Genomic DNA, 27,487 nt, shown 5'->3' on the forward strand with positions numbered 1-27,487 from the left:
TTTAGCAAATGGTCCTGGGAGAACTGGACAGCAACATGCAGAAGAATGAACCTGGATCACTGTCTTACACCATACACAAAAATAAACTCAAAATGGATTAAAGACCTAAATGTGAGACAGGAAACCATCAAATCTAGAGGAGAAAACAGGCAACAACCTCTTTGACTTTAGCCACAGCAATTTCTTCCTTCAAAGAAGGAGAAGACATGTCTCTGAAGGCAAGGGAGATAAAAGCAAAAATGAACTATTAGGACTTAATCAAGATAAAAATCTCCTGCACTGCAAAGGAAACAATCAATAAAACTAACAGGCAACCTATGGAATGGGAGAAGATATTTGCAAATGATATATTGGATAAAGGGGTAGTATCTAAAACCTATAAAGAACTTACTGAAGTCAGCACCTGAAAACAAATAATCCAGTGAAGAAATGGGAAGAAGACATGAATAGACATTTTTCCAAAGAAGACATCCAGATGGCCAACAGATACATGAAAAGACATTCATCATCACTCATCATCAGGGAAATACAAATCAAAACCCCATTGAGACAACACCTCACACCAGAGTGGCTAAAATTAACAACTCAGGAAACAACATGTTGGTGAGGATGTGGAGAAACAGGAACCCTCTTGCACTGTTGGTGGGAATGCAAACTGGTGCAGCCACTCTGGAAAACAGTGAGGAGGTTCCTCAAAAAATTAAAAACAGAACTACCCTAAACTCAGCAATAGCACTTCTAGGAACTTATCCAAAGGATACAGGAATGCTGACTCATAGGGGCACATGCACCCCAGTGTTTATAGCCGTGCTTTCAACAATAGCCAAATTATGGAAAGAGCCCAAATGTCCATCAACTGACGATGGATAAAGATGTGGTTTATATATGCAATGGAATACTACTTGGCAATGAGAAAGAATGAAATCCTGCCATTTGCAACGACGTGGATGGAACTGGAGGATATTATGCTAAGTGAAATAAGTCAGAAAAAGACAGTTATCATATGGTTTCACTCATATGTGGAAGTTGAGAAACTTAACAGAAGACCATGGGGGAAAGGAAGGGGAAAAAGTAGTTACTAACAGAGAGGAGGCAAACCCATGAGACTCTTAAATACAGAGCACAAAGTGAGGGTTGATGGCAGTGAAGGGGAAAATCGGTGATAGGCATTTAGGAGGGCACTTGTTGGGATGATGAATCACAGGAATCTACCCCCAAAACCAAGAGCACGCTGTATATACACTGTATGTTAGCAAACTTGACAATAAGTTTTATGTGTGTGTGTGTGTGTGTGTGTATAAATGAAAGGTAAAAAAATATAGCCTTTCTAGTAGGAATGAAGTGATATCTCATTGTGGTGTTAATTTGCATTTCTTGGATGGTTAGTGATTTTGAACATCTTTTCATATACCTGTTGGCCATTTCAATATCTTTGGAGAAATATCTATTAAAGGCCTTTGCCCATTTTAATCAGATTATTATTTTGCCATGCTGTTGTATGAGTTCTTTATATATTTTGGATATTAACCCCTTATCATATGTATAATTTATAAATATTTTTCTCATTCTGTAGCTTACCTTTTCATTGTATTGATTGTTGCTCTTGCTGTGCAGAAGCTTTTTAGTTTGATTCAGTCGCATTTATTTACTTCTCCTTTTGTTGCTGTGCTTTTGGTGTCAAATAAAAAAAAAAAATCATTGCCCAGATCAACGTCAAGGAGTTTTTCTCTATGTTTTTTGGAGGAGTTTAAAATTTCAGGTCTTATATTTAAAGTCCTTAATCCATTCTGGGTTGATTTTGTATATGGTGTAAGCTAAGGGCCCAATTTCATTCTTTTGCACATGGATATCCAGTTTTCCCAACACTATTTATTGTAGAGACTATCTCTAGGTGAAGGGGAAGAGGTTCATTCATTTTGTAAACCTGGTCCTTACATATCTTTTGGTTGGTAAAGAGACAATGTTTGGTTTAAGTAAAATATTTATCTAGGTATCCAACATTTTAATAAAGGTCTGCACACACTATTTGATAAGCAGGCACCCAATCAAGTTAAAAAAGTAAAAATGAGACAATCAAAACACCAGCTGCAGGACCCGCCAAGCACAAACATGTCACATTTACCACAACATTCCAAGTCTCATTTCTCTGACATGCTTCAGAAGAAGAAATTAAATCTTTTCCTGGGTTCTCCTCCCTAAGTATTCTCTCTAAAGTACTTGGTGGTTAGATTCCCATATAAGTATGGACTCTTTGTTCTGTTGGCCATGCTACAGCCATTCTTCTGCTTCAAGGACAGGGGCCACTCTGGCACACAGGTTTCTGCTTGAGTCATTGCCCACCTCTCCCAAACTGCTGGTTGCTAGTTGCCCACATACCACTGTCTGAACCTCTGAGGTCTGCTGTGGACTGCCAGCCTTTGGCTTGCTTTATACTTTTCCTCACAGCCTCTTCTGTGGGAAGGGACTTCCCACAGAAGAGATCTGGGTTCTACTGTCACAGGTCTTTTCTTTGTATCACAGCCTTCTCATTTCCAGAGAGCCCAGGAACATGCAGGGATATGGGGGATAGGGGCGGGGGGAAAAGGTGGAGAGGCTGTGTTGGAAGGGAGTCATGCATAACCTCATTTTGCATCTAGAATTATACTCCCTGCTCTAACACCAGGACTTACTTGCTTAGTCTTACCTACTCTGCCAGATGTCTTTTGCTTTCATAATGATTTTCTCTCAGATGTATGAGATTGCCCTCCTTTGGACACCTCACACTTATTAGGCAGTTCTGTATGTGTTGATGGTGAGAAATTACTTTCCCACAGGACCTCTAGGCTCCTTTTAAATCAAGTAAAGTGGCTCTATCTCTGCTTCAGTGATTCTGAATATTCTTTGACAATTAGGAGGTGGTCTGTCCTGCACACAGAAGAATGTGGAAGGTCATGTGCTTTAACTTACTTAGTCTCATATATAGTATCAATATAAATTCATTAAGAAAATGTAAATTAATAACTACAAATCTGTTAAATCGAAGACAAATACAGGAACGGAAGACAGTTGATGAGTTAACTCCTTTGAGTTAGTAAAATTTGGAGCGACAACACCATAGAAACCTAGAGGACATATATCGGGTCCTTATAGTAAGGGTATTTCTACCTAAGAAATACTTAGCCAATAGACACAACTCAGAATAAGTAGTTATGGAGTCTCCAATTGTTTGAGAAACATGGTTACAATGTTTTGCACCTCTTCTTGTCGAGAGGTAGAATCGATTTCCCCACCTGAAATCTGGCCTGGTCTCATGCCCCTCCTTGACCAACAGAATGTGGTAAAGATGATACTCAATGAATTCCAGAACTGAAGCATAGTTTGCACCTTCTGTGTTATTGTCCTGTAGCATTCCTACTACCCTGTAAGGAAGCTTGGACAAGACTACCTAATGATAGAAGACCTCCTGGAGAGGCAGGCCCAGCAAATAGACAGCTTAAGGCCCTGGACATGAGAATGAGGCCATTTAAAATCTCCAGTCCCAGTCAAGTTGCCAGATAACTGATGCCTCATGAGAAAACCCAGGTGAGACCCATGGAAGACCTGCCCAGCTGAGCTCAGCCTTAACTGCAGACTCAGGAGCAAGGAAAATGTTGTTGCTTTAAGCTACTTTGTTGTACAGTAATAGGTAACTGATACAGAGTGCTCTATATAATGATGGTTTATCAATGGCCACATCACTGACTCTCTGCATACTTTTGGTGTAAAGATAAACAATATAACTAGAAGGGATTTTCTGCTTCATTGATGTTTCTTTTTAAGGAGCTAACCTATGAGAGATTAAACCATTAATGATTTTCCTCATCCCAGCTCCACAACCATTTGAGTGCATCCCTAGTGCTGTTATTATAAACCTTCTTCATCTCTCCACATCTCACACATAATAAAGAACTAGCTAACTATTTATAGGACATCTGCATATCTTATTCCTACTTTATTTTTTATTTTGCCAAATTTTAATTTACATTATTGTTAGTTAACATATAGTCTAATATTGGGTTTCAGGAGAATTCAGTGATTCATCACTTACATACAACACTTAGTTGTATGTAACAAGTGCCCTCCTTAATACCCATCACCAATTTAGCCCACCCCCCACCCACCTCTTTCCATCAACCCTCAGTTTATTCTCTATAGTTAAGAGTCTCTTATAGTTTGCTTCCCTCTTTTTTTCCTTCCCCATAAGTTCACCTGTTTTGTTTCTTAAATTATACATATGAGTGAAATCATATGGTATTCTCTTTCTCTGACTTACTTTGCTTAGCATAGCTATAGCTCCATCCATGTCATTGCAAATGACAAGATTTCATTCTTTTTATTTATTTTTTTTAATTTTATTTATTTTTTTTTTAATTTTTTTATTTTTGGGACAGAGAGAGACAGAGCATGAATGGGGGAGGGGCAGAAAGAGAGGGAGACACAGAATCGGAAACAGGCTCCAGGCTCCGAGCCATCAGCCCAGAGCCTGACGCGGGGCCCGAACTCACGGACCGCGAGATCGTGACCTGGCTGAAGTCGGACGCTTAACCGACTGCGCCACCCAGGCGCCCCATCATTCTTTTTGATGGCTAATATTCCATCGTGTGTGTATGTGTGTATGTATATATACATATATATACATACACACATATACATATGTGTATATATATATATATACATACACACATATACATGTATACATATACATATACACATACACGCATACACACACACGCAATGGAATACACATACACATACACATGTGTAGGGAATACCCTACACATGGGTCGTAGGGTAGTTCTATTTTTAACTTTTTGAGGAATCTCCATCCATTTTCCAGAGTGGCTGCACCAGTTTGCATTCCCACCAGCAGTGCAAAAGAGCTCCCTTTCTCCATATCCTCACCAACATATGTTTCTTGAGTTGTTAATTTTAGCCATTCTGACTGGTATGAGCTGATATCTCATTGTGGTTTTGATTTGTATTTTTGGGATGATAAGTGATGTTGAGCATCTTTGAATGTGCGTGTTAGCCATTTGCATGTCTTCTTTGGAGAAGTCTATTCATGTCTTCTGTCCATTTCTAAACTGGATTGTTTTCTTGGGTGTTGAGTTTGATAGGTTCTTTATAGGTTTTGGATACTAGCGTTTTATCCAATATAGCATTTATAATTATCTTCTCCCATTCTGTCAGCTGCCTTTTAGTTTTGCTGATTGCTTCCTTCACTGTGCAGAAGCTTTTTGTGTTGATGAAGTCCCAATAGTTCATTTTTGCTTTTGTTTCCCTTGCCTCCAGAGATGTGTCTAGTAAGTTGTTACAGGTGAGGTCAAAAAGGTTGCTGCTTGTGTTCTCCTCTAGGATTTTGATGATTTCCTGTCTCACATTTAGATCTTTCATCCATTTTGAATTTATTTTTGTGTATGGTGGAAGAAAGTGGTCCAGTTTCATTCTTCTGCTTGTAGCCATTCAGTTTTCCCAACACCATTTGTTGAAGAGACTGTCTTTTTTCCATTAGATATTCTTTCCTGTTTTGTTGAAGATGCGTTGACCATATAGCTGTGGGTCCATTTCTAGGTTCTCCATTCTGTTCCATTAATTTATGTGTCTCTTTTGTGCCAGTACCACACTGTCTTGATGACTGCAGCTTTGTAATACAGCTTGAAGTCCAGAATTGTGATGCTTCCTGCTTTGCTTTTCTTTTTCAACATTGCTTTAGCTATTCGGGGTCTTTTCCGGTCCTATAAAAATTTTAAAATAGTTTGTTCTAGCTCTGTGAAGAATGAAGGTGTTATTTTGATAGGGATTGCATTGAATGTGTACATGGCATTGGGTAGTATAGACATTTTAACAGTATTTGGTCTTCCAATCAATGAGCATGGAATGTTTTTCCATTTCTTTGTGTCCTCTTCGATTTCTTTCATAAGTGTTCTGTAGTTTTCAGAGAAGAGATCTTTCACCTCTTTGGTTAGGTTAATTCCTAGGTATATTATGTTTTTTGGTGCAATTGTAAACATGATCCATTCCTTGATTTCTTTTTCTGCTGCTTCATTATTGGTGTATAGAAATGCAATAGATATCTGTATATTGATTTTATATCCTGCGACTTTGCTGAATTCAGGGATCAGTTCTAGCAATTTTTTGGTGGGGTCTGTTGGGTTTCCTACATAAAGTACCATGTAGGTTGCCAATAGTAATGTTTGACTTCTTCCTTGCCAATTTGGATGCCTTTTTTTTTTTTTAATGTTTAAAGAGAAAGAAAGAGAGAGAATGATCAGGGGAGGGGTAGACAGAGAGGGAGACACAGAATCCAAAGCAGGCTCCAGGGTCTGAGCTGTCAGCACTGAGCCTGATGTGGGGCTTGAGCTTACGAACTGTGAGGTCATGACCTGAACAGAAATCGGATGCTTAACTGACTGAGCTACCCAGATGCCCCTGGATGCCTTTTATTTCTACTTTGGTTATCCTTTTGAATGGGACACATTCCAGTGCCACAATGGAGCCCTACATTTCTTCCTCTTTTTCTCCCTCTCTTCCTTCCTGTAGAGATGATAAGCATTGTTTTCACTCGTTTGAAGGTGTATATTTTCATTCTTTTTTTTTTTTTAAGAGAAAGACAGTGTGTGAGCAGGAGAGAGGGGCGCAGAGAGAGAGAGAGAGAGAGAGAGAGAGAGAGAGAGAGAGAATCTTAAGCAGGACCCACAGTCAGCATGGAGGCAGACAGAGGGCTCAATCCCATGATCCTAGGATCATGATCTGAGCTGAAATCAAGAGTTGGACACTCAGCTGACTGAGTCACCCAGGTGCTTTGGTGTACATTTTCATTCTTATGGAGTTTCTTCCTTCGCAAATCAGAAAATCAAGGGGGTAAAAAGACAAAATCTACAATTTCCACAAAAATCCCTAGTTTCCTTCTCTTCTTCCCTGAAGTGACCTATTACTAACCTTTCCCTTTGCTTGCTGTGGCTAAATTCCATGGTTCTAGGATACAACTCCCTTGACTAAACATAGTACGATGACAATCCCAGGTCTCTACAGAAGCACTCAAGTAACTTTTCAGTGCCGCTAACTGGCTGTGTTTCCTGCTTGGAGGTTTTACATATGGCTTATTATGCCAGGTGACAACAACATTTCAAAGGTAAGAGCTCTGCATTCTGTGGTTCTCTAAGTCCATGATCATTTTGGCATGGGTTCAGGTGAGTTAGATGGATGGACACAGTGTTTGATACTGGTCAGAGCTTCAAGTGAAAACCCACAGAGCAGTGAAAAGGGAGATGTAATCAACTGGAAGAAATGAATTAATTCTATTATTCAACAGGGAGAGGACAGTGGATAAATTCACAACCAAAAGAGAGAAGACAGCAAGACGAGTGGAGTCAATCATGTCATTGTGAACTGTATTGGAGGAGCTATTCTAGTGACATTTACAGATGTGTTTTGAGTGTTGGTCTCCAGATATAGAATATAGTAGCAGCAGAATAAGAATTTTGGACCATGCTGAAGAAACTAGCTTTGATATACTATGATTTCCTGGGCCACTCACTGGGTGCTCAACTGGAACCATTCTAGCAAAAGAAGTGTGGGGTAGTGGAAATAAACTGGATTGACTAAAACCAAGAGTCAACCATATTAATTCCGGATTTGCCACCAGCTTGTTGGTTAGCTTCAGTAATGCTGTTTATCCTTTCTCTACGTTGGTTTTCCTAACTCTAAAATAAGCAGATTTTATAATCACTAGCAGTTTCATTCAGGTCCCGGCAACAACAGCTTGTCCAAGGCTTGCGGCATTGATAGCAGTAAAAACAAGCACTTTGAGAGCAGGAAGCTCCAGTGAGCATTCCTGTACATCTTTCTGCTCTTCTGTCCTGAGCTCCTTCTATTCATCTCCGGAGGAGCAAACTAGTGGAGAAACCTGTAGGAGGATGAGATGGAGATGTTTCTCTGTGAATTTTATTGTTTTCTGGTAATTCTATGTTAAAATCAACCTCGTCAGCAATTTGCAACTCAGGTTAGGAAGTAGAGGGTTACAGATCTTTGTCTGAGCGACCCCAACCATTGATCTACTTTAAAAATTACTCCAGAATTGTCGTGCATTCTTGAATTGGAGGTGAGCCCATGTTATTTATGATTTGTTTGCTATCTGTGCTGGCAGCACAAGGATGAACAGACCTGGGCCGAGAAGGCAGTCAGCTGGTCACTAGAGGATCTCTGAGGTATCTGTCATTTCTTACATTCTAGGCTTGTGGTGGGGGTGTGGTGAGAGGTCAATGCTGTGTGTGTGTTGAACAGGGTGGGACTCAGGACACTACAAATGCACACTGGAATTTAGTTGCTGATCATCGTTAGTAACCTATTTTCCTTTTGTAGGAGCAGTTAAGTGGACACTTTCACTCTGTCTCCAAGGACTAGATCAGAATTAAACCACTATTCTTCCCTTGTTTAAAAGTGGAAACTGGGTGGGGGGCGCCTGGGTGGCTCAGTCAGTTGAGCGTCCGACTTCGGCTGGGGTCATGATCTTCAGTTTCTGAGTTTGAGTCCCGTGTCCGGCTCTGTGTTGACAGCTCAGAGCCTGGAGCCTGCTTCATATTCTGTGTCTGCCCCTCTCGGACTCATGCTCTGTCTCTCTCTCTCTGTCTCTCTCAATAATAAATGTTAAAAAAATTTTTTTTAAATATATGAAATTTATTGTCAAATTGGTTTCCATACAACACACAGTGCTCATCCCAAAAGATGCCCTCTTCACCTACCCTACCCTCCCTCCCACCCCCCATCAACCCTCAGTTTGTTCTCAGTTTTTAAGAGTCTCTTATGCTTTGGCTCTCTCCCACTCTAACCTTTTTTTTTTTTTTCCTTCCCCTCCCCATGGGTTTCTGTTAAGTTTCTCAGGATCCACCTAAGAGTGAACACATGTAGTATCTGTCTTTCTCTGTATGGCTTATTTCACTTAGCATCACACTCTCCAGTTCCATCCATGTTGCTACAAAGGGCCATATTTCATTCTTTCTCATTGCCACGTAGTACTCCATTGTGTCTATAAACCACAATTTCTTTATCCATTCATCAGTTGATGGACATTTAGGCTCTTTCCACAATTTGGCTATTGTTGAGAGTGCTGCTATAAACATTGGGGGTACAAGTGCCCCTATGCATCAGTACTCCTGTATCCCTTGGGTAAATTCCTAGCAGTGCTATTGCTGGGTCATAGGGTAGGTCTATTTTTAATTTTTGGAGGAACCTCCACACTGTTTTCCAGAGCGGCTGTACCAGTTTGCATTCCCACCAACAGTGCAAGAGGGTTCCCGTTTCTCCACATCCTCGCCAGCATTTATAGTCTCCTGATTTGTTCATTTTGGCCACTCTGACTGGCGTGAGGTGATATCTGAGTGTGGTTTTGATTTGTATTTCCCTGATGAGGAGCGACGTTGAGCATCTTTTCATGTGCCTGTTGGCCATCTGGATGTCTTCTTTAGAGAAGTGTCTATTCATGTTTTCTGCCCATGTCTTCACTGGATTATTTGTTTTTTGGGCGTGGAGTTTGGTGGGCTCTTTATAGATTTTGGATACTAGCCCTTTGTCCGATATGTCATTTGCAAACATCTTTTCCCATTCCGTTGGTTGCCTTTTAGTTTTGTTGATTGTTTCCTTTGCTGTGCAGAATCATTTTATCTTCATGAGGTCCCAATAGTTCATTTTTACTTTTAATTCCCTTGACTTTGGGGAATGTGTCAAGTAAGAAATTACTGCGGCTGAGGTCAGAGAGGTGTTTTCCTGCTTTCTCCTCTAGGGTTTTGATGGTTTCCTGTCTCACATTGAGGTCCTTTATCCATTTTGAGTTTATTTTTGTGAATGGTGTCAGAAAGTGGTCTAGTTTCAACCTTCTGCGTGTTGCTGTCCAGTTCTCCCAGCACCATTTGTTAAAGAGACTGTCTTTTTTCCATTGGATGTTCTTTCCTGCTTTGTCAAAGATGAGTTGGCCATACGTTTGTGGGTCTAGTTCTGGGGTTTCTATTCTATTCCATTGGTCTATGTGTCTGTTAAAAAATTTTTTTTAAAGTGGAAACTGGGGGCACCTGGGTTGGTCAGTTGGTTGAGCGGCTGAATTGGGCTCAGGTGATGATCTCACGGTTCGTGAGTTTGAGCCCAGCATCAGAGTAACTGCTATCAGCTCAGAGCCTGCTTCAGATCCTCTGTCTCCCTCTCTCTTTGCCCCTCTCCCACTCTCTCTCTCTCCCTCAAAAATAAATAAAAACATTAAAAAAAGTGGAAACTGATACCAAGTATGGCCTCTAACAACCTTTCAGTATAGGCAGAAAGTGAAAGACTGGCTAGGAAGCAGTGTCATCCACGAGTGTACCATCCTGTTTTCCAACTTTTTACCAACACTAGGAGTTAACTACTATTTAAATCTGAGCTAAGCAGATGCATGAAAAATATCCATTTTTGTGTGGAAGAGAAAATAAGGTCTTGTGTAAAAACTAAAAAAAGTTTAGATTTACTGGTATGTGGAAAGCATGGATGGAATAACTGTCAGCTTCAAGGATGCTTGGATGAATTGTATCCATGGGGAGGTTACTGGTGATAATCCCTAGGAAAGGAATCTAACTGCTACCAAGATGAGCTGCTTTTTATTAATGTGAATATCATCTATATCATCGTCAAGAAAAAGTCTAAAAAGACATTTAAAACACATATATAAGAACGTTTATGTCAAGCAACAGAGAATTAAATAGTGGTCTTTGTTAGAGCGGTCACACATGTCAGACTTCGGCCCAGGTCATGATCTCAGGGTTTGTGAGTTCAAGCCCCGTGTTGGGCTCTGTGCTGAGAGCTCGGAGCCTGGGACCTGCTTCAGATTCTGTCTTCTTCCTCTCTCTGCCCGCCCCTCTCCCATTCATGCTCTGTCTCTCAAACATAGACAAACGTTAACAAATTTAAAGTTAGAGCAGGAACAGGGCACTATTAGTGTTAGTGTTTTTGGTTTTGTCACCACAATGTAAGAAAAATTTGCCTTCACCTCACAAATGTCAAGGAAGAGTATGAGAAAGGACTTGATAGAGTAAGGAGTTGTGCAGAGTGTGCTGTTGAGGAATGGGAAGAAGTAGAGAGATGTAACGAAGGCCCAGGCATTGCAGGCTGGACGAAGAATGTGGAGGGGAGCCGTGGCCTGGAACATTTGAGTGTGTGTGTGAGGCAGGGGTAAATACCATTCGATGCCTGTCCAGGGAAGAAGAGGCAGTTCAGCTAAGACTGGGAGGTATAGGGAGGAGTGTAGTAACAGAGTTACCACAGGTATGGTGTTCATCTTTGCTATAACTTGGAAGATACAGTATGATGATACCTAGGCAGAATGTCCTCCACAAACCCATAACTGTGTCACTCTCTAGCCCTTATCCTTCGATGGGGTGGTGAGTGCCACGCTCTGGCATCCTGCACACCTCTCTTTCCTTCCTTCCTCTAACTCATTTTTTCTTGCTAACTTATAGATATGAGAAATATACATATCAGGTCTTCAAAGAAAGCTCATAATGATTTTCATAGAACTTGCCAATGTGACCATGGATATGGTATCTTATACTGTGAGATGTCCAAATTATGAAATTTACATCACTTGATTATTTCATGGAGTTGAGCAATTTACAAAAGTCTATTAACTTGTGGTCATATACGAGATATCTCTGAAACGACAGAAAAAATACAACAGAACTACCCATAAAAATAAGTACAGGTACCCTTATTTTTTGCAGTACTTTTTTGTGACGCAGTATACTACAAGGATATCTGAATTGCGTTGTGACTGAAATGGTCTGCAGGAGCACACATCAGTCTTCGTCAGGTTTTCTGACAATGATATTATGGCCCAGGATTAAGATCAGTGCCATTTCTCCTGAATCAGTTTCTCCTTACCCTCCTCTTTCAGGTGGCGTGAGAGGTGTCACTGCTGACGGAGGCAACGGAGGAGGCCAATCACTCGGCGGTGCTGCAGTTTGTGTTCCTGGGACTCTCCACCTCAGGGGACATCCAGCTCTTTCTCTCCCTCTTTTCCTGTGTGTTCTATGTGGCGAGCCCAGTGGGAAACCTCCTCATTGCGCTAAGTGTGACCTCTGTCCCCGGTTTACAGTCCCCCACATACTTCCTGCTGGCCAACCTTTCCATCACCAACATGATATTTTGCTGTTGCACAGCTCCCAAGATGATTTATGATGTTTTAAGATAATGCAAAACCATCTCTTTTGGGGGCTGTGTAGTTCAGATCTTCTTTATCCGTGCAGTTGGGGGCATTGACATGGTGCTCTCATCGCCATGGCCTCTGACAGATATGTTGCCATATGTAAGCCTCTGCACTGCCTGACCATCATGACCCCCATGGAGGTGCATTTTATTTCTAGTCACTTCCTGGATCATTGGCCTTATTCATTCAGTGACTCAATGGGGTTTTGTTGTAGACTTGCCTTTCTGTGGGCCTAATGAATTAGACAGCTTTTTTTGTGACCTTCCTCGGTTCATCAAGCTTGCTTGTGGAGAGACAAACACATTGGGATTCATGGTTACTGCCAACAGTGGCTTTATTTCTGTGGCCTTCTGTTTACTTCTAATCATCTCTTACGTCTTTGTTTTGGTGACTGTTCAGAAAATCTTCAGGTAGTATGTCCAAGGCCCTCTCCACTCTGTCAGCTCATGTCACTGTGGTTGTTTTGTTCTTTGGGCCATTAATCTTGTTCTATGTGTGGCCATTTCCCACATCTCATCTGGAGAAATTCCTTGCCATCTTTGATGCAGTTATCACGATCCTTTTCTGAATCCAGTCACCTATACTTTTAGGAATAGAGATATGAAGGTGGCAATGAGGAGCCTCTGCTCTCAGTTTGTAAGTTAATGTCTTTTAAACATGTGGAGGATTGAACTGTGATGTCATTCCCTGGACTCTGGTTATAGAAGAGACTTACAGGTCATGGATTTCTTATCTCACCAGGGGTCATACCTGTAGATGGTGGCAAACACAATTAGTATAAATGTTAATCAATCCCCTTTGAAAGGCAATATGTGGTTTATTGTTCATTTTTTAAAAAGTGTTTATTTATTTTGGGAGACAGTGCACGTACAAGCGGGAGGAGGGGCGGAGAAAGAGGGAGAGAGAGAATCCCAGGCAGGCTCTAAGCCCAGTAAGGAGCCTGACATTGGGCTCAATTTCACAAACCTGCAAGATAATTACCTGAGCAGAGATCAAGAGTTGAACAGCTAACCAACTGAGCCACCAAGTCACCCCTGTATTGCTCATTTTCTATTTTTCCCATAGTAAACATACTATTCAGTTTAAGGATAAATGTTAATTTTTCCTTCATGTTATGTTTCTTATTATACAGCTGATTGATTTTCTATATTTTCAGCTCCTTATCTGTCAGCCCTCCTCATTATTCTATTGCTAATCTGGATTTTTCAGGGCCCAGCAAGGAGATAATAACCATAGCAGTTATTATGAGAGAAAATGTTGGTATAAAGAATGGTTAACTAAATATAAAGCTGTTAACTAATTATTTGAAAAAGAATAAACCCTGAGATACCACAGAGGTAGCATTTGTACGAAGTAGCTCTCACCCCTAGGGGTGGAAAATAAAGGGTAGCAGTTAGAATAAGTACACTTGGAAGAAAAAAGCTATTAAGATCTTGGAGGAAGGACCTGTGGAGTTGAAACTCAAATATCTGAGGAGGGGCTGCTGCTCGTGTCTCCCAGCTCAGAGGAAGGCAGGGTCACCACCTCTGAGGAAAGGGTGCTGGTGGCCAACACAGGTGTTCCTGAGGAGGGTGTGATGAAGTGAGCACCTCTAAGGCTGGAACACTGCTGCTGCCTTGGAAAGAAATCAGGGTTGCTGAGGTGAACAGGGCGTTGGGCGATGCTCACAGGCACAGTGAGCAGAGAGGGAGCCCACAGGCAGCAAAGAGGGGGGAGCAAAGAAGTCCTCTGTTCCGTTTCTAGCCTTGCAGTCGCCCTCTAGTGCCCTCTAAGGGCAGAGCTGGCAAGAAAGAAAGGAGTTTGCAGAGCCTCAGTGCCTGCATCCTAACAGAGTATAGAAAGATACCTCAGAGCTGAAAGATTGCTTATATAGCACATGCAGTAACATGGAAAATTATTAAAATTCAACTTGGGAGGGTCGCACGGTTGTTAAATTTTTCAAGTAAAGTAAACATCATCTCATAGATTCTCCCTATTTTAAAAAGTTTCAGGTACTGGAAAATTAGTTAATTAGTTCAAGACCATAAAGGGACTATATGGAAGATCTAAATTCCGAGTTTAAGTTGCCAGGCTCCTTGTCTTTTGTTGCCATCTATCATTTTAGATCTTGTGTCCTCATTTGCTAAGTCTTACATCTCCATTGGACTGTTGAGTTTTCACTAATGTGTACCAGTATATCTTTCACTTTGTATCTTGAATGTCTGTTTGTCAGAGCTTCAACATTCCTGAATGATTTTCACTTAATAAATATATTTGGCCCCAATTTTACGTTTCTTTTTTGATCTTTTGTTTCACTTATTTATTTTTTAAAGTTATTTATTGAGAGAGAGTGAGAGATTGGGGAAGGAGCAGAAAGAGGGAGAGAGAGAATCCCAAGCAGCTCTGCTCTGTTAAGTACAGAACCCCATTTAGAGCTCAATGCACGTTTCCAAGCAGGGCTTGAACATAGGAACTGTGAGATTGTGACCTGAGCCAAAATCAAGAGTTAAGACGCTTAACAGACTGAGCCATCCAGGTACCCTCTTTGGTTCATTTAAATAGAGCTTTTACTTTGGGAGAATTTTAGATTTACAGAGAAGTTGCAAAGGTTGTCCGGGGAGTTCCCATATGGCCTTCACCCAGTATCAGTTTCAGTTTCTTCTAATGTTATCATCTTACATTTCTGTGGTACACGGAGAGATCAACAGTGGTACGTGCCTATTAACTAATGATAGACGTTATTCAGATTTCACCAGTTTTTTCATTTTACCCTTTTCTTTTCTAGAGTTCAATCAAGGAAACAAGACATTTAGCTGTCATGATTCCTTAGCAATCTCTGGTTTCTTGAGTTTCATAGTCTTACCTGGTTTTCCATGGTGTTGACAGCTTTCAGGAATATTGGTCAGATATTTTGTAGAATGTCCTCTCAATTTGGGTTTGTCTGAATTTTTTCTTCATAATTTGACTGGGATTCTGGGTTTTTGAAAAGAATACTATAAATCATACCAGGGGTACGTAATATACACGTCATCCCTAGTGATGTTAAACTTGCTCAGTTGCTTTATTATGTGATCCTAATGAAAAAGAAGTGAGATGTTACTTGTGTAGCTATTTTTTTACTTAAAAATTTTCACCTTTTCTTTCAGTTCCCTAGTTCATTTAAATGCAGGGAAATTGATATTTATCAAGCTGTTCTATGCAATTTGCATAACATTCTCAGAAGGTGAATATTATCAAATTACCTAAGTAAGCTTTTATTGATGATAGGATTTAAAGTAGCAAACCATATAACAGAGATGATCTTCTTAAATAATCTAGTGTCATTTGCCCCTCGCCTGACTCATTTATAACACTTCCCTTTGTTGCTTGGATCACAATGAATATATTTTTTAGCAGGCAATTTCCTTGACTAATTGACTTTAGTTTTGCAATCCCAGGTCAGGATAACATTAGTTGGTCACTATCCTTCAGTTCAGTTAATTAGCTATGTGTTCCATATATAGATACATATGTCTATACATGTATAGATACACAGGAGGTGTGCTTGAGATTATAGTCTGAGAATAGCTCCAAGGGAAGGATGGAATGAAATAGACAACAGGAGAAAGATCAAACTAGGTAAACTTCAGTCAGGAGGAAAACTCAGGTAAGGGTTTGCTTTTGTGTATTTCAATTAGCTTTTGCCCAGAGGCAGAAAGAAACATGTGTTAGTGGTGGGGAGATGATGAGTAGAGCAGGAAATAAACATGAATGGTTGTCAACATGAAAAACTGAATTAACCTTAAGTTTTAATAAGGACTTGGAAATGACTTGGAGATTCAGGGGGTGAGAATGCAGATACACTGCAGAGTCTGGAATCCACACTGTGGTCAGGCCCAGGATTCAGGCTGAATTGTTAACTGTACCAAGGGGTCTTTAGGGAGAGTTATTAGTACGCAAAGTAAATACAAATATGTGTGCGGTCGTGATAACAAGCTTGCTTTACCTTTATCTTCAGGGAACTCAAATATGAGAGAAAGTTCATTAGGTAGAAGTGATAAGTGACATTAAACACACCCCCAAGTTCATAGAATCAAGATGGAGAAAGGATAATAGAAAACCTGCTTAGAAGAAAAGTATCTAGGCATCTAACTCACCTTAAACTAAACTAATGTAGTGTAGGTTAAAACTAGGTGGTGGAAGGATGGAGAAAAAAGTAGGAAACTAAATGTATCATCTTTAACAACCAGTAATCGATCCTCCCGTTTTTATTTATATTCTTTAAACTTTTGTTAGAATTTTTTTCTAGGTCCCTCCAGTGAGATGTTTTATGGTGAAATGGCGGTGATTTCGTGGTGAAATAGCACCAAAGATGAAGGGATAGAAGATGATCCTATGAAGGAAGACTAAAGGACTGGAGGTGGGTAATCTAGAGGGTACAGACGAGTGATGTTTATTTGCTTCTCCCAAGATCAAGGATAATAAACATTTATCTGAGAGAGTGCTGACAATGTTTTTCTATTCACAGAGAAAGAATCAAGTGGACATCGGTTTACTTGAAAGAATGAGAGGTTTTCTTTTTGTAAGGATGACTCTTTGGATTGCTATGTTAATAAAAAGTGGGACACCAAGGAAGAAAATGAATTTTCAAACCAGGTAAACTGTAGAGAAACCACCATGTCCTGGGTGGAGAAACCGAAGAAAAGAACTGGGTCAGAACACATTTTTAGATCTCTTCCAACTGAGTGATTTTATTCATTGGGCATAATGAGCATCTCTCTGTTTTTCTTCCCCACAAAATTTTAAAATGTAAAATTCCCATGAGTCTATTCTAAGAGGTTGCCCAATTCTAATTCCATATAAATCAAGACATTAGATGATGATTCCATTAAATGCTGCAGAATCTGAATTTACTGCATACCATGATCATTTACATAGTCTAAATGAAATGATGGCTGTAATTCTTGTCATGATTCTTGAGAGAAATAGCTAGACCACAAGTAGAGAACGCAAAGTGGAATATCTTCTAATGGCAATGGCCTTAGAGGAGCAGCCCTGTTTCCATGGAAGGCCTGTGATATCTCAAAGTGACTGAACCTAGGACCTTCCTCTAGAGGCCATTCAGAGACTGTATCTCAGAGCCACTGGAGAGATACTCAAGAAATCTGAATACTTGAAGACAGGAGCTGAGTAAGTTTCCAGATTTCCTATTTGTTATTTGTAGTAATTTTTCTTTTTTGTTCTTTAAGGGATGTAAAGTAGGTACATTTTGTCTTTGAACCCGTTTATCCTTCTTTTCTCAGCGTTAGCTCTCATTCCTGGGGTCTGGCCCTCTCCTCCTGAGCTCATCTGTGTTTTTCCCTGTCTTCTGCAGCAACCTATCTAAGCTCATCCTTCTTTGGTGTTGAATGAGGCATAAATGAATCTGTTATTTCTTCACTGTGAAAACTTACTTCTTGCATACACAATATCTCAGCTGAGGAAAGCCATCTGGTAACTTCCTTGTTTGTCTCTAATACCTTAATGCAGCACCTTTCCCTTAGCAATGTAAGTAAAACTAGGGGATGCAGTATGTTAGTCAAAAAGAACGCGACTCTAATGCTAGGTGCTAGTAGGAAGGAATTCTGAGCATTGGGGCTTTTGAGACTGTATATCTGAACAAGCTCCCAGTCTGCCATTTCTTACTGTTTAACATATTTTCCCATCTAATTGACCATCTCGAATTCTTGCTGCATTCAAAAACCCAATTTCCCATTGCCTTCCTTGTTGTCATTTCTATCAATTTCTGATTTTTAAAATGTAAGTTTCTTTTTCTCCAAAATTGTCCTTTTTGCCCTTGTGCTAGACTCTCTATTTATGTAAACTTTACAAAGATCACATAGTTTTTTTTCCTGAATGACCCAATAAATCCTTTGCTGATTTTGCTAACCCTATTCCTTAAATTTTTATTAATAGGCAGGTTTAGCAGTATTTCTTTTATCTTCTCACTTGTTATTTTTTTTTGCTGTTCACATTACAATTTGGAGGAAGCACCACTTATATTTTTGTCTCATAGTATATTCTCATTGCATTCCTATTTCATACTCCTCCTTCCAAAGAAGACTCAGAAAAGTTTTGGCTAACACACTGTTTTACTTAGTGATCATAAGGAATGTTTTTTGCCTTATTTTTCTGCTCACTCCGTAGAAAAAAATTTTATTAGTAAGTTCATAGTTCGTGATATCGAGGTTTGGTTTTAAGTCAAATCATTTAATGGTTTAAGTGACTGTTACTTAAAATTGTCCTGATAACTGATACAAAAATACTTGTTGAATGAATGAATGTGTAAGTTACAAAATACAGCCAACATAATTTCTGAGCTGCTCTTCAGTCAGTACAAACAACTGTGATACACAAAACTTGCTCCAAGTGTCTTATAATACATTTGGGGAGGTAAAATCCATGTATGTTTATTAGAAAGTCACTGAAAAATTAGTGTGATAGATATCAAAGATGTAAAAATTCATATAAAAAGTCAGGATACTGAGAAGAGATTCTGTGAATGTGGACATTGAACTAGAAGGAAGCAGAGTGTTTGAGACTCCCCAGTATTTGATGAATTACAGTGTTTCTTCAAGGGTTCTTATCCTTTCTAGAGAAAAGACTCTGTATGTAACAGACCAAAATTGAATTTTATGACATGAATATCAACTTCACAGAAGCAGAAAATCTTGCCTATGCTGTAACCTCAATGTGTGGAATGGTGCTTGGCATTGTGGGTCCTCAAAAATATTTACTAAATTCATGACTGAAAATCATCTCAAAGTCATTCAGAGAACCACTCAGGACTAAAGTATATACCCAGTTTTTCCAGAACACGTTGGTTGGCTGATTATCTTGGGATAATCCCAGGATAGGTTCCTTATTATTGGTGGATATTAGTTGGTCAGACTTGGTCCTAGATGTGTTTGGAGTCAGAAGTGTCTTATGTGTAGTTTCAGAGGAAAGGTCTGGATGCACCATCTGTCCTTCATCCTTTAATATCTCTTCCATGTTCTTGACAGGCTCTCTGAAATTTCCTCCATCTGATTCACTGGTTAGTGATAAGGTCTTCCTTTTCCCACTAAAATTATTTGTTCACTTGTGAGAAGTGTACAGAATAATAGTCTTGAAGGCGTCCATGTCTTAATCCCCGAGACTGTGAATATATGTTACTTTACGTGGCACAAGGGACTTTGTCGATGTGATTAAGAATTTTGAGATGGGCAAATTATCCTGGATTATCTGAGTCAGCCCCATGTAATCACACGGCATATACCTTACAAGGGGAAGCCAGGATGGACAGAGTCAGAGAGGAGAGGTGATGACAGTTGCTGAGTTTGGAGTGCTGTACCATGAAGAGGGAGGGAGGGGTCATGAAGCAAAGAATGCAGGCATCCTTGGAAGAAGGAGGGCCATGAATTCTCTCCTAGGTCTTCTGGAAGGAATGCAGCTCTGCCGACACCTTGATTCTAGCTCGGAAGACCCATTTTGGCCTTCTCATCTGCAGAACTGTGAGATGTCACATTGGTGTGTTTTAAAACTACCAGGTTTCCAGTAATTTGTTATTGCAGAAATAGATAATGAATACATATAGAACAAATACAAAGTTCTATTTAAGGCAAATAACTTTCAATGGAGCCAGGTGTTCTTGATCCTCTGTGGACCCTCCCACCAGTTAACTTTGTGAGAGTGAGCAGGTCCTCAGGTATATCTCTTTGTATGTAAATTGTTTCACTGGTGTAACATGAAGTTGTACTCAGTCAAAAACCACCACTGAGTTGGACCTCTGATAATTTATTTCTGGCAGATTTTCATCTTTAAAGAACTGTAATTGTGGATCCTGAGAAACTTAACAGAAACCCATGGGGGAGGGGAAGGGGAAAAAAAGAGGTTAGAGTGGGAGAGAGCCAAAGTATAAGAGACTCTTAAAAACTGAGAACAAACTGAGGGAGGGAGGGGAGGGTGGGTGACGGGTATTGAGGAGGGCACCTTTTGGGATGAGCACTGGGTGTTGTATGGAAACCAATTTGACAATAAATTTCATATATTGAAAAAAAAAAAAGAACTGTAATTGTCTCCTACGTTTCCATGCTCCGATCTTGCTATTGTCCCTTAGTTCTTTTCCTGCCCTTTATCTCTATAACTCAGTTATGACCCTCTCTCATTGAAGACCCATATATTGGCTGGCTGTTTTCACCCAGTTCTTTTCCTGTTATTCTTTTATCCATTCCAGATGTATTTTGAAAAGAAAAGAGACTGCTTTTATGTGGCAGAGTTCTTATCTTTGGGTATTCAATGAGTATGTATCTCTATTTCTTTTTTAAAAATTTTTTGTTTTTTACTTTATTTAGTGTTTTTTATTTATGAGAGAGAGACAGAGACAGACAAACAGACAGAGACAGAGCATGAGTGTGGGAGGGGCAGAGTGAGAGAGGGATACAGAATCCAAAGCAGGCTCTAGGTTCTGAGCTGTTAGCACACAGCCCGATGCAGGCTTGAACCCACAAGCTGTGAGACCATGACCTGAGTTGAAGCTGGACACCCAACTGACTGAGCCACCCAGGCGCCCCATCTCTATTTCTTTTTCTTTCTTTCTTTCTTTCTTTCTTTCTTTCTTTCTTTCTTTCTTTCTTTCTTTCTTGTTTTTAAAGTTTATTCATTTTGAGAAAGAGAGAAGGAGCATGCACATGCAAATGGGGCAGGGACAGAGAGAGAGGGAGACAGACAGAATCCCAGGCTGGTTCCACAATGTCAGTGCAGAGTTTGATGAGGGGCCCGAACTCAGGAACCATGAGATCATGACCTGAGCCCAAGTCAGGTATCGAACCTACTGAGCCATCTAGGTGCCCACATCTCTATTTCTGTTTGTGTGTCTACTACCGGAGGAGATTATTTGCCTCAGGTCATTACATGTATTATGTTAAAAATTGAAAATTTTTTCTCAAAGTGAGTATCATTAAAAGATAAAATGATTTTTTCCAGTTGAAACATATCAAAGAACTTCTATCAACTATTTAAAATTTTTTTTAACATTTATTTATTTTTGAGAGGCAGAGAGAGACAAAGCACAAGCAGGAGAGGGGTGGAGAGAGAGAGAGAGAGAGAGAGAGAGAGAGAATCTGAAGCAGACTCCAGGCTCTGAGCTGTAAGCACAGATCCTGACGCGGGGCTCGAACTCACGAACTGTGAGGATCATGACCTAAGCTGAAGTTGGATGCTTAACGCATTGAGCCACCTAGGTGCCCCTCTATCAACTATTTTAAATTAATAATTGAGATCCCATATTTCACTTGATGATAGAATTCTTTTCTGAAATAATTATTTTGTGTAGTTAGACAACTGTGTGAATGAAGCTTGGGATCCTGTGATAACTCCTGACTTGTACCATAAAATATACTATTAATATGAACTTTAGTGAATTGTGATGGACTCTCTTGACTCCAGGGTCATTCTTTACTGCCTTTAATTTTTTCCCTTCATTCAATCAGTGTGATGCACTCATTAAATAACTACTTGTGTTAGTTACCTCTGGTGTTTTTAATGGAGGTAGGGGATACCCATATGAACTAAAATTATTCCTGTACCCAAGAGACTACACTGGTTAACTTGAGAGATGGAAATGGATATAATCATGAGAGATAGAGTGAAATAAATGCTAACAGTACAGAGTAGAGAGACTTAGGCAGGTTTGGAAGATTTCACAGGGAGGGATATTTGAGCTGGGACACTGAAAATTGGGACATTGCAGAACAGAATGAGAAATTTTGAAAGTGGAAAGAAGGAAAATGTTTAAAGACTAATTAAGCAACAGGAATAACAGAGACTTTGAAAGTTCTTTGCTGTGCATGAGGAATTGTTAGGTGGCTCACATGAGTGGCTGAAATCCTATCCATTTATGAGAAATCATAGTCAAAAGTATTTGAAGTTGACCCTATATGTTACTGAGGTAGAATGCAGGGCAGGAAGAAATAATAAGAGTGAGAGTAGAAGAAACCAGAAACCAGAAGGGAAACAGGTCCAGAGGTGGAATTCATTTAGTTGTAGCAGTTTTGGATCCACACTGGCATTGGGCACCTCTTGCCTCCTCCAAGTAGAAGACCAATATAAATCAGATGAAGCTTATTTGGCTGTGTGAACTGCTAATAGGATAACTGTTTTTATGGACTGTAGGCTTCCTTACGTAAACACTAATACTTGCCTAGGCAATTGTTTTTTATTTTCTTTCTTCCTTTAGGTAACATGAAAACTGATCCTGGTATCTGAGGCAATGGATAGAAGGAATCAGTCGACAGTATCAGAGTTTGTGCTCCTGGGACTCACTAATTCATGGGAGATCCAACTTCTCCTTTCTGTTTTCTCTTTTTTGTTCTACTTGGCAAGCATGATGGGAAACCTTGTCATTGTGTTCACTGTAACCTTGGATGCTCATTTGCACCTCCCTATGTATTTCCTCCTGGCTAACCTCTCAGTCATTGATATGTTGTTTTGCTCAATCATAGCCCCTAAAATGATTTGTGATATTTTCAAGAAGCGCAAATCCATCTCTTTCTGTGGATGCTTTACCCAGATCTTCTTTAGCCATGCTGTCGGGGGCACTGAGATGGTGCTGCTTATAGCCATGGCCTTCGACAGATATGTGGCCATATGTAAGCCTCTGCACTACTTGACCGTCATGAGTCCCAGGATGTGTCTATACTTTGTAGTCACTTCCTGGGTCATTGGCTTCATCCATTCATTGATTCAAGTAGTTTTTGTGGTAGACTTGCCTTTTTGTGGCCCTAACGTGTTGGACAGTTTTTATTGTGACCTTCCCCGGCTCCTCAGACTTGCCTGCACAAACACCCAAGAACTGGAGTTCATGGTTACTGTGAATAGTGGGCTCATTTCTGTGGGCTCCTTTATCGTGCTGGTCATTTCGTACATCTTCATTTTGTTTACTGTTTGGAAACATTCCTCTGGTGGCTCATCCAAGGCTATCTCTACACTGTCAGCTCATATCACTGTGGTAGTTTTGTTCTTTGGGCCACTGATGTTTTTCTACACATGGCCTTCTCCCACATCCAACCTGGATAAGTATCTTGCTATTCTTGATGCATTTATCACTCCTTTTCTGAATCCAGTCATCTATACCTTCAGGAACAAAGAGATGAAAGCGGCAATGAGGAGATTGTGCAGTCATGTTGTGCATTACCGGACGATCTAGTGAACTGCTGGCTATGAAGATATGAAATCATAGATTCTCCCTCATGCTGGTTGTAGAAAAGACATTTTACAATTTCAGGAAAATACTCAACACCTAAGATGTTATATGCCTAGAAAAGTACTATCTATGATATTATGATATCGATTTCACCATTAATTTAGAAGCGATGTTATTCTTTGATAGTCTATACATCAAAGTGTCAAAAACCAAATCATATGTGCTTTGTCACCTACATGGTTAGGAGCATGTCACATAATTGAATAACCAAGATTTATTTTATCTTCCTTCTGCTTACGATTTTAAGTCTCGATTTCAATTTTCTTTGTCTCTACTTTGATTCTTATTTCTCCATTTTCTGCTTCCTTGGTGTCCTTATCAGGCTCCTCTATCTGGCAGTGTATAAAATTGCTAATTCTATGTTAGAATGGTAGAAGTTAAAGCTATATTGAATTACCAACATCACTGCTGATCCTTCTGGTGCCCTAGCTATAACCCAAGAAATGAGGGGTGACTGCAATTGGCCCAGGAGCAGGACAGAAATTACCAGAGAGCCAGGCACCAGAAACTATGTCCTTGGTTGCCATGTCACTGCCCCATCACTTTCAAATCAATTTTGCATTTGAATTTCTGAACAAATTCTACTCTTCCAGTTATTTCCTATAGATCTATTTAAAGAAAGAGGTTTATATCTCTTATGTATTCCTTTTTTTACTGGTAAATAGTCATCAACATTGAGCACTTCCTTATCATTTCTAAGTCTTTTCTTAGATTCTACCATGACCATACTCAAATTCCTAAAGGGTCAATGTGGCCCTTTTGTTTGAATGAAGGCATGTGGGAGTTAACTATATACAGACTCCTAGTCTAGAGCAATGCAGAGTGTGTCCACCAGATGATACCCCCTCCCATCCCATGATCACCGCACCACTTCCTTGATGTATGATTTGAATGAAGGTACTTGGTAGTTGATACAACCCCCACACTGTTTCCGTGCCCTGTGGGTTTCAGCTATTGTAGAGGGTGAGGCTCTGAGACTGTCACATCCACACATCCAGACAGTATTTCAAAAAGTACATTATATTCTGTAGGGACAGTGGTGGCAATAAAATACCCAAACAATATTGGAATGGTGATCCCCATCTTCTGTCCATTTAATTCGCCACTGTGACTCCTACAAAAGTCAGGCAGATCCTGAAAAATGACAATGGACTATTGTAAACTCACCCTTGTAACAGACCTAACTGCAGTTGTTTTACCAAGGGTGGTAACTTTGCAAGAGCAGATTAACACAGCCTTGGCCATATGATATGTGATCATTGATCTCATCCATTTTTTCCCCCATATCTTTCAGAAAGGAGATTAGAAACAGAATTTTTATGAAATGGACATCAGTATATATTTACAGTTTTACCCTTTATCTTATAGTTGAAGAGATCCAGGCCAACTGGATATTTTATATGTCATCATAATTGTCTATTATATTAATGACATCATGCCATCAAACCAGATAAGGAGGAAATGGCAAGTACATTCATCCATTGGTAATATGTATGTGTTGTCAAGGGAGAGAATAAGTTGTGTAAAGAATGAGGAAATTTCACATCATTAAAATTTTAGGATTTCAAGATATGGATCAAAGACTCAAATGTAGAAGAAAACACAGGGCAAATGGTCTTTGACACTGGTCTTGGCAATAATTTCTTGGGTAAGACACCAAATACACAGGCAACAAAAGCTAAAATAAACGATTGAGAAGAAACAAATCTAAAGAGCTTCTGCACAGCAAAGGAAACAATAAATTGAAAAGGCAACTTCAGAATGGCAGAAAATGCTTGCAAATCATATATTTGATAAGGGGTTATTATACAAAATAATGAGAAAGTCATATAAGTAATAGCAAAAAGTAATTAATCCAATTTAAAAAAGGGTATAGGACCTGAAAAGACATTTTTCCCAAAAAAAAGACATATAAATGTACAATATGTGTATGAAAAGGTGCTCACCCTCACTAATCATCAGGGAAATGCACATCAAAACCACAATGAGATATCACTTCACACCTGTTATTATGGCTATTACAAAAAAAGAGACAAATGCTAGCAAGGACGTGGAGAAAAGGGAACCCTTCTGCACTGCTGATTGACAAGCAAATTGGTACAGCTGCTCATTTATAGTGAACATTATGAAAGTTTACAAAGAACAATGTGATGGTTCATCAAGAAACTGAATACAGAACTACCACATGATCCAGCAATTCTGCTTCTGCGTGGATATTGAAAGGAAATGAAATCAGTATCTTGAAGAGGTATCTGCATACCCGTCTTCACTTCAGCATTATTACAGTAGCTAGGATATGGAAACAATGTAAATTTCTTTCAGTGCACGTTGAATAAATAAAATGGGATATATATGCAAATGGAATCTTTAGCCATAAAAGGCAAATCCTGCCATTTGCGATAACATCGATGAGCCTGGAGGGCATTATTCTAACTGATAAAAGCCAGATAAAGACAAATAATGTACGTTATCACTTATATGTGGGATAATTTCTTTTAAAAAAAGAATCTGATTTCACAGACACAGAGAATAGAATGGTGGTTTCAAGAAGTTTGGGGGAGGTGGAAATGGGGAGATATAGGTCAAAGGGTATAAACTTTCAGTTATAGGAAAATAGGTTCATAAGATCTAATGTACAGTGTGGTGACCATAGTTAATAATATGGTATTGTGTACTTGAAAGTTGCTAAAAGTAGATCTAAAGCATTTTTATGACACAAAGACACAGAGACACACACACACCCGAGAGTTACCTATGTGAGGTGGTGGATGTGTTAACTTGGCAATCATTACACAATACATGTAGGTATTAGGTCATCACATTATAAACTTTAAATATAGACAGTTTTGTTTGTCAATTATCCTCAATCAAGTTTGAAAAAAACTAGGAGTTTAATGGTCTGAGCATGTCTGGAGATCCTCTCAAAGTAAAGGAAAACTATTGAATCTTGTACCCTCTATTACTAATAAGGAAGCACAACGTCTGGTAGATTTCTCCTATTTCTGGAGGAAACATTCAACAACAGGAATAGCACTCAAACTTATATATTAAAAGATGTGAAAGTGTATAGATCTGGAAAAGTTTTTTTTTTTTGTGGCATTCCAGACTTTATGCAAATAACCCTGTACTTAGACAATCCTATTTGGCGTACCCTGTAGTATTAGAAAAATTGGTAGTGAGAAAAGAAAAGATGTGAAGTTTATAGCAAGTATCAATTGAAATAATCACAACACAATTCTTTATAGCTCTGGACAAACTATCTCCCCTAAGGATTACAGTGTAATTGAAATATAGACATATTATAACACAAATTATCACATTATACCAAGCAAAGATCCACGTTAAAGAAAAGCAGGTGCGGGAATTGGCACATGAACGTTGGATCTATTAGTCCCATCAAACTGTACCAACCAGAATCTGCTGGTCTAATAGAGGAACTGGAATGGCTTACTGCAGGTACAGCTGATGTACCAGCATGGACTTGATATTTTGAGATATATACTACACATACAATAAATAATTATTATTGAGTGTTGTGTCCCCATTAGGCAGCATACATGATACGACTGGGAAATTTGAGCTTCCCATCTTGGAACTCTGGGCACTATGGGTTTAGAAGTCCTGGTTTCTATGACAAGACGAAACACTTCCATCAGAGACACAACAAAAGAGTTCCATTAAAGTTTGGTTTGTGGCTATTGCCCAGGAAATTCAGGCTTTTTGCACCAAGAATAAACAGACAAGAAGAGGAATCACTACCCTGGCAGGGGTAATTGATCTTTAGGAAGAAGTAAGGCTGCTGTTATACGTGAGAGTAGGAAGGATACAGTTTGGCACCAGGTGATTCATATGGGTGTCTTTTAGAACTCCCTCAACCAATTTTAATGGTAAATAGACAAATGCAACATTCATAGCCTGAGAAGAACACAATAAACAGGGTTTTGGAACGTTTATGCATAAAGACTTAGGTCACCTTATCAGAAGAGGCATTTAGGCCATCAGAGTTG

At 39.5% G+C, this 27,487-nt stretch overlaps 1 protein-coding gene and 1 pseudogene across 1 annotated transcript; both read left to right on the forward strand.

Moving 5' to 3' along the window:
• The first annotated feature begins 11,537 nt into the window (after positions 1-11,537).
• On the forward strand, positions 11,538-12,886 carry LOC102973038 (annotated as a pseudogene).
• A 9,601-nt stretch (positions 12,887-22,487) lies between these two features.
• LOC102963111 (olfactory receptor 4F15) lies at positions 22,488-23,423 on the forward strand. The gene has a single exon (XM_007087469.3). It carries the CDS (start codon positions 22,488-22,490, stop codon positions 23,421-23,423), a length of 936 nt encoding a protein of 311 aa, XP_007087531.2.
• Positions 23,424-27,487: the final 4,064 nt, after the last annotated feature.

Source organism: Panthera tigris, chromosome B3 (assembly GCF_018350195.1).
Source record: "Panthera tigris isolate Pti1 chromosome B3, P.tigris_Pti1_mat1.1, whole genome shotgun sequence".
Classification (NCBI taxonomy): domain Eukaryota; kingdom Metazoa; phylum Chordata; class Mammalia; order Carnivora; family Felidae; genus Panthera; species Panthera tigris.

Coding starts and splice junctions, on each gene's coding strand:
- LOC102963111 (XM_007087469.3), top strand. CDS start 22,488: ATGGATAGAAGGAATCAGTCGACAGTATCAGAGTTTGTGCTCCTGGGA.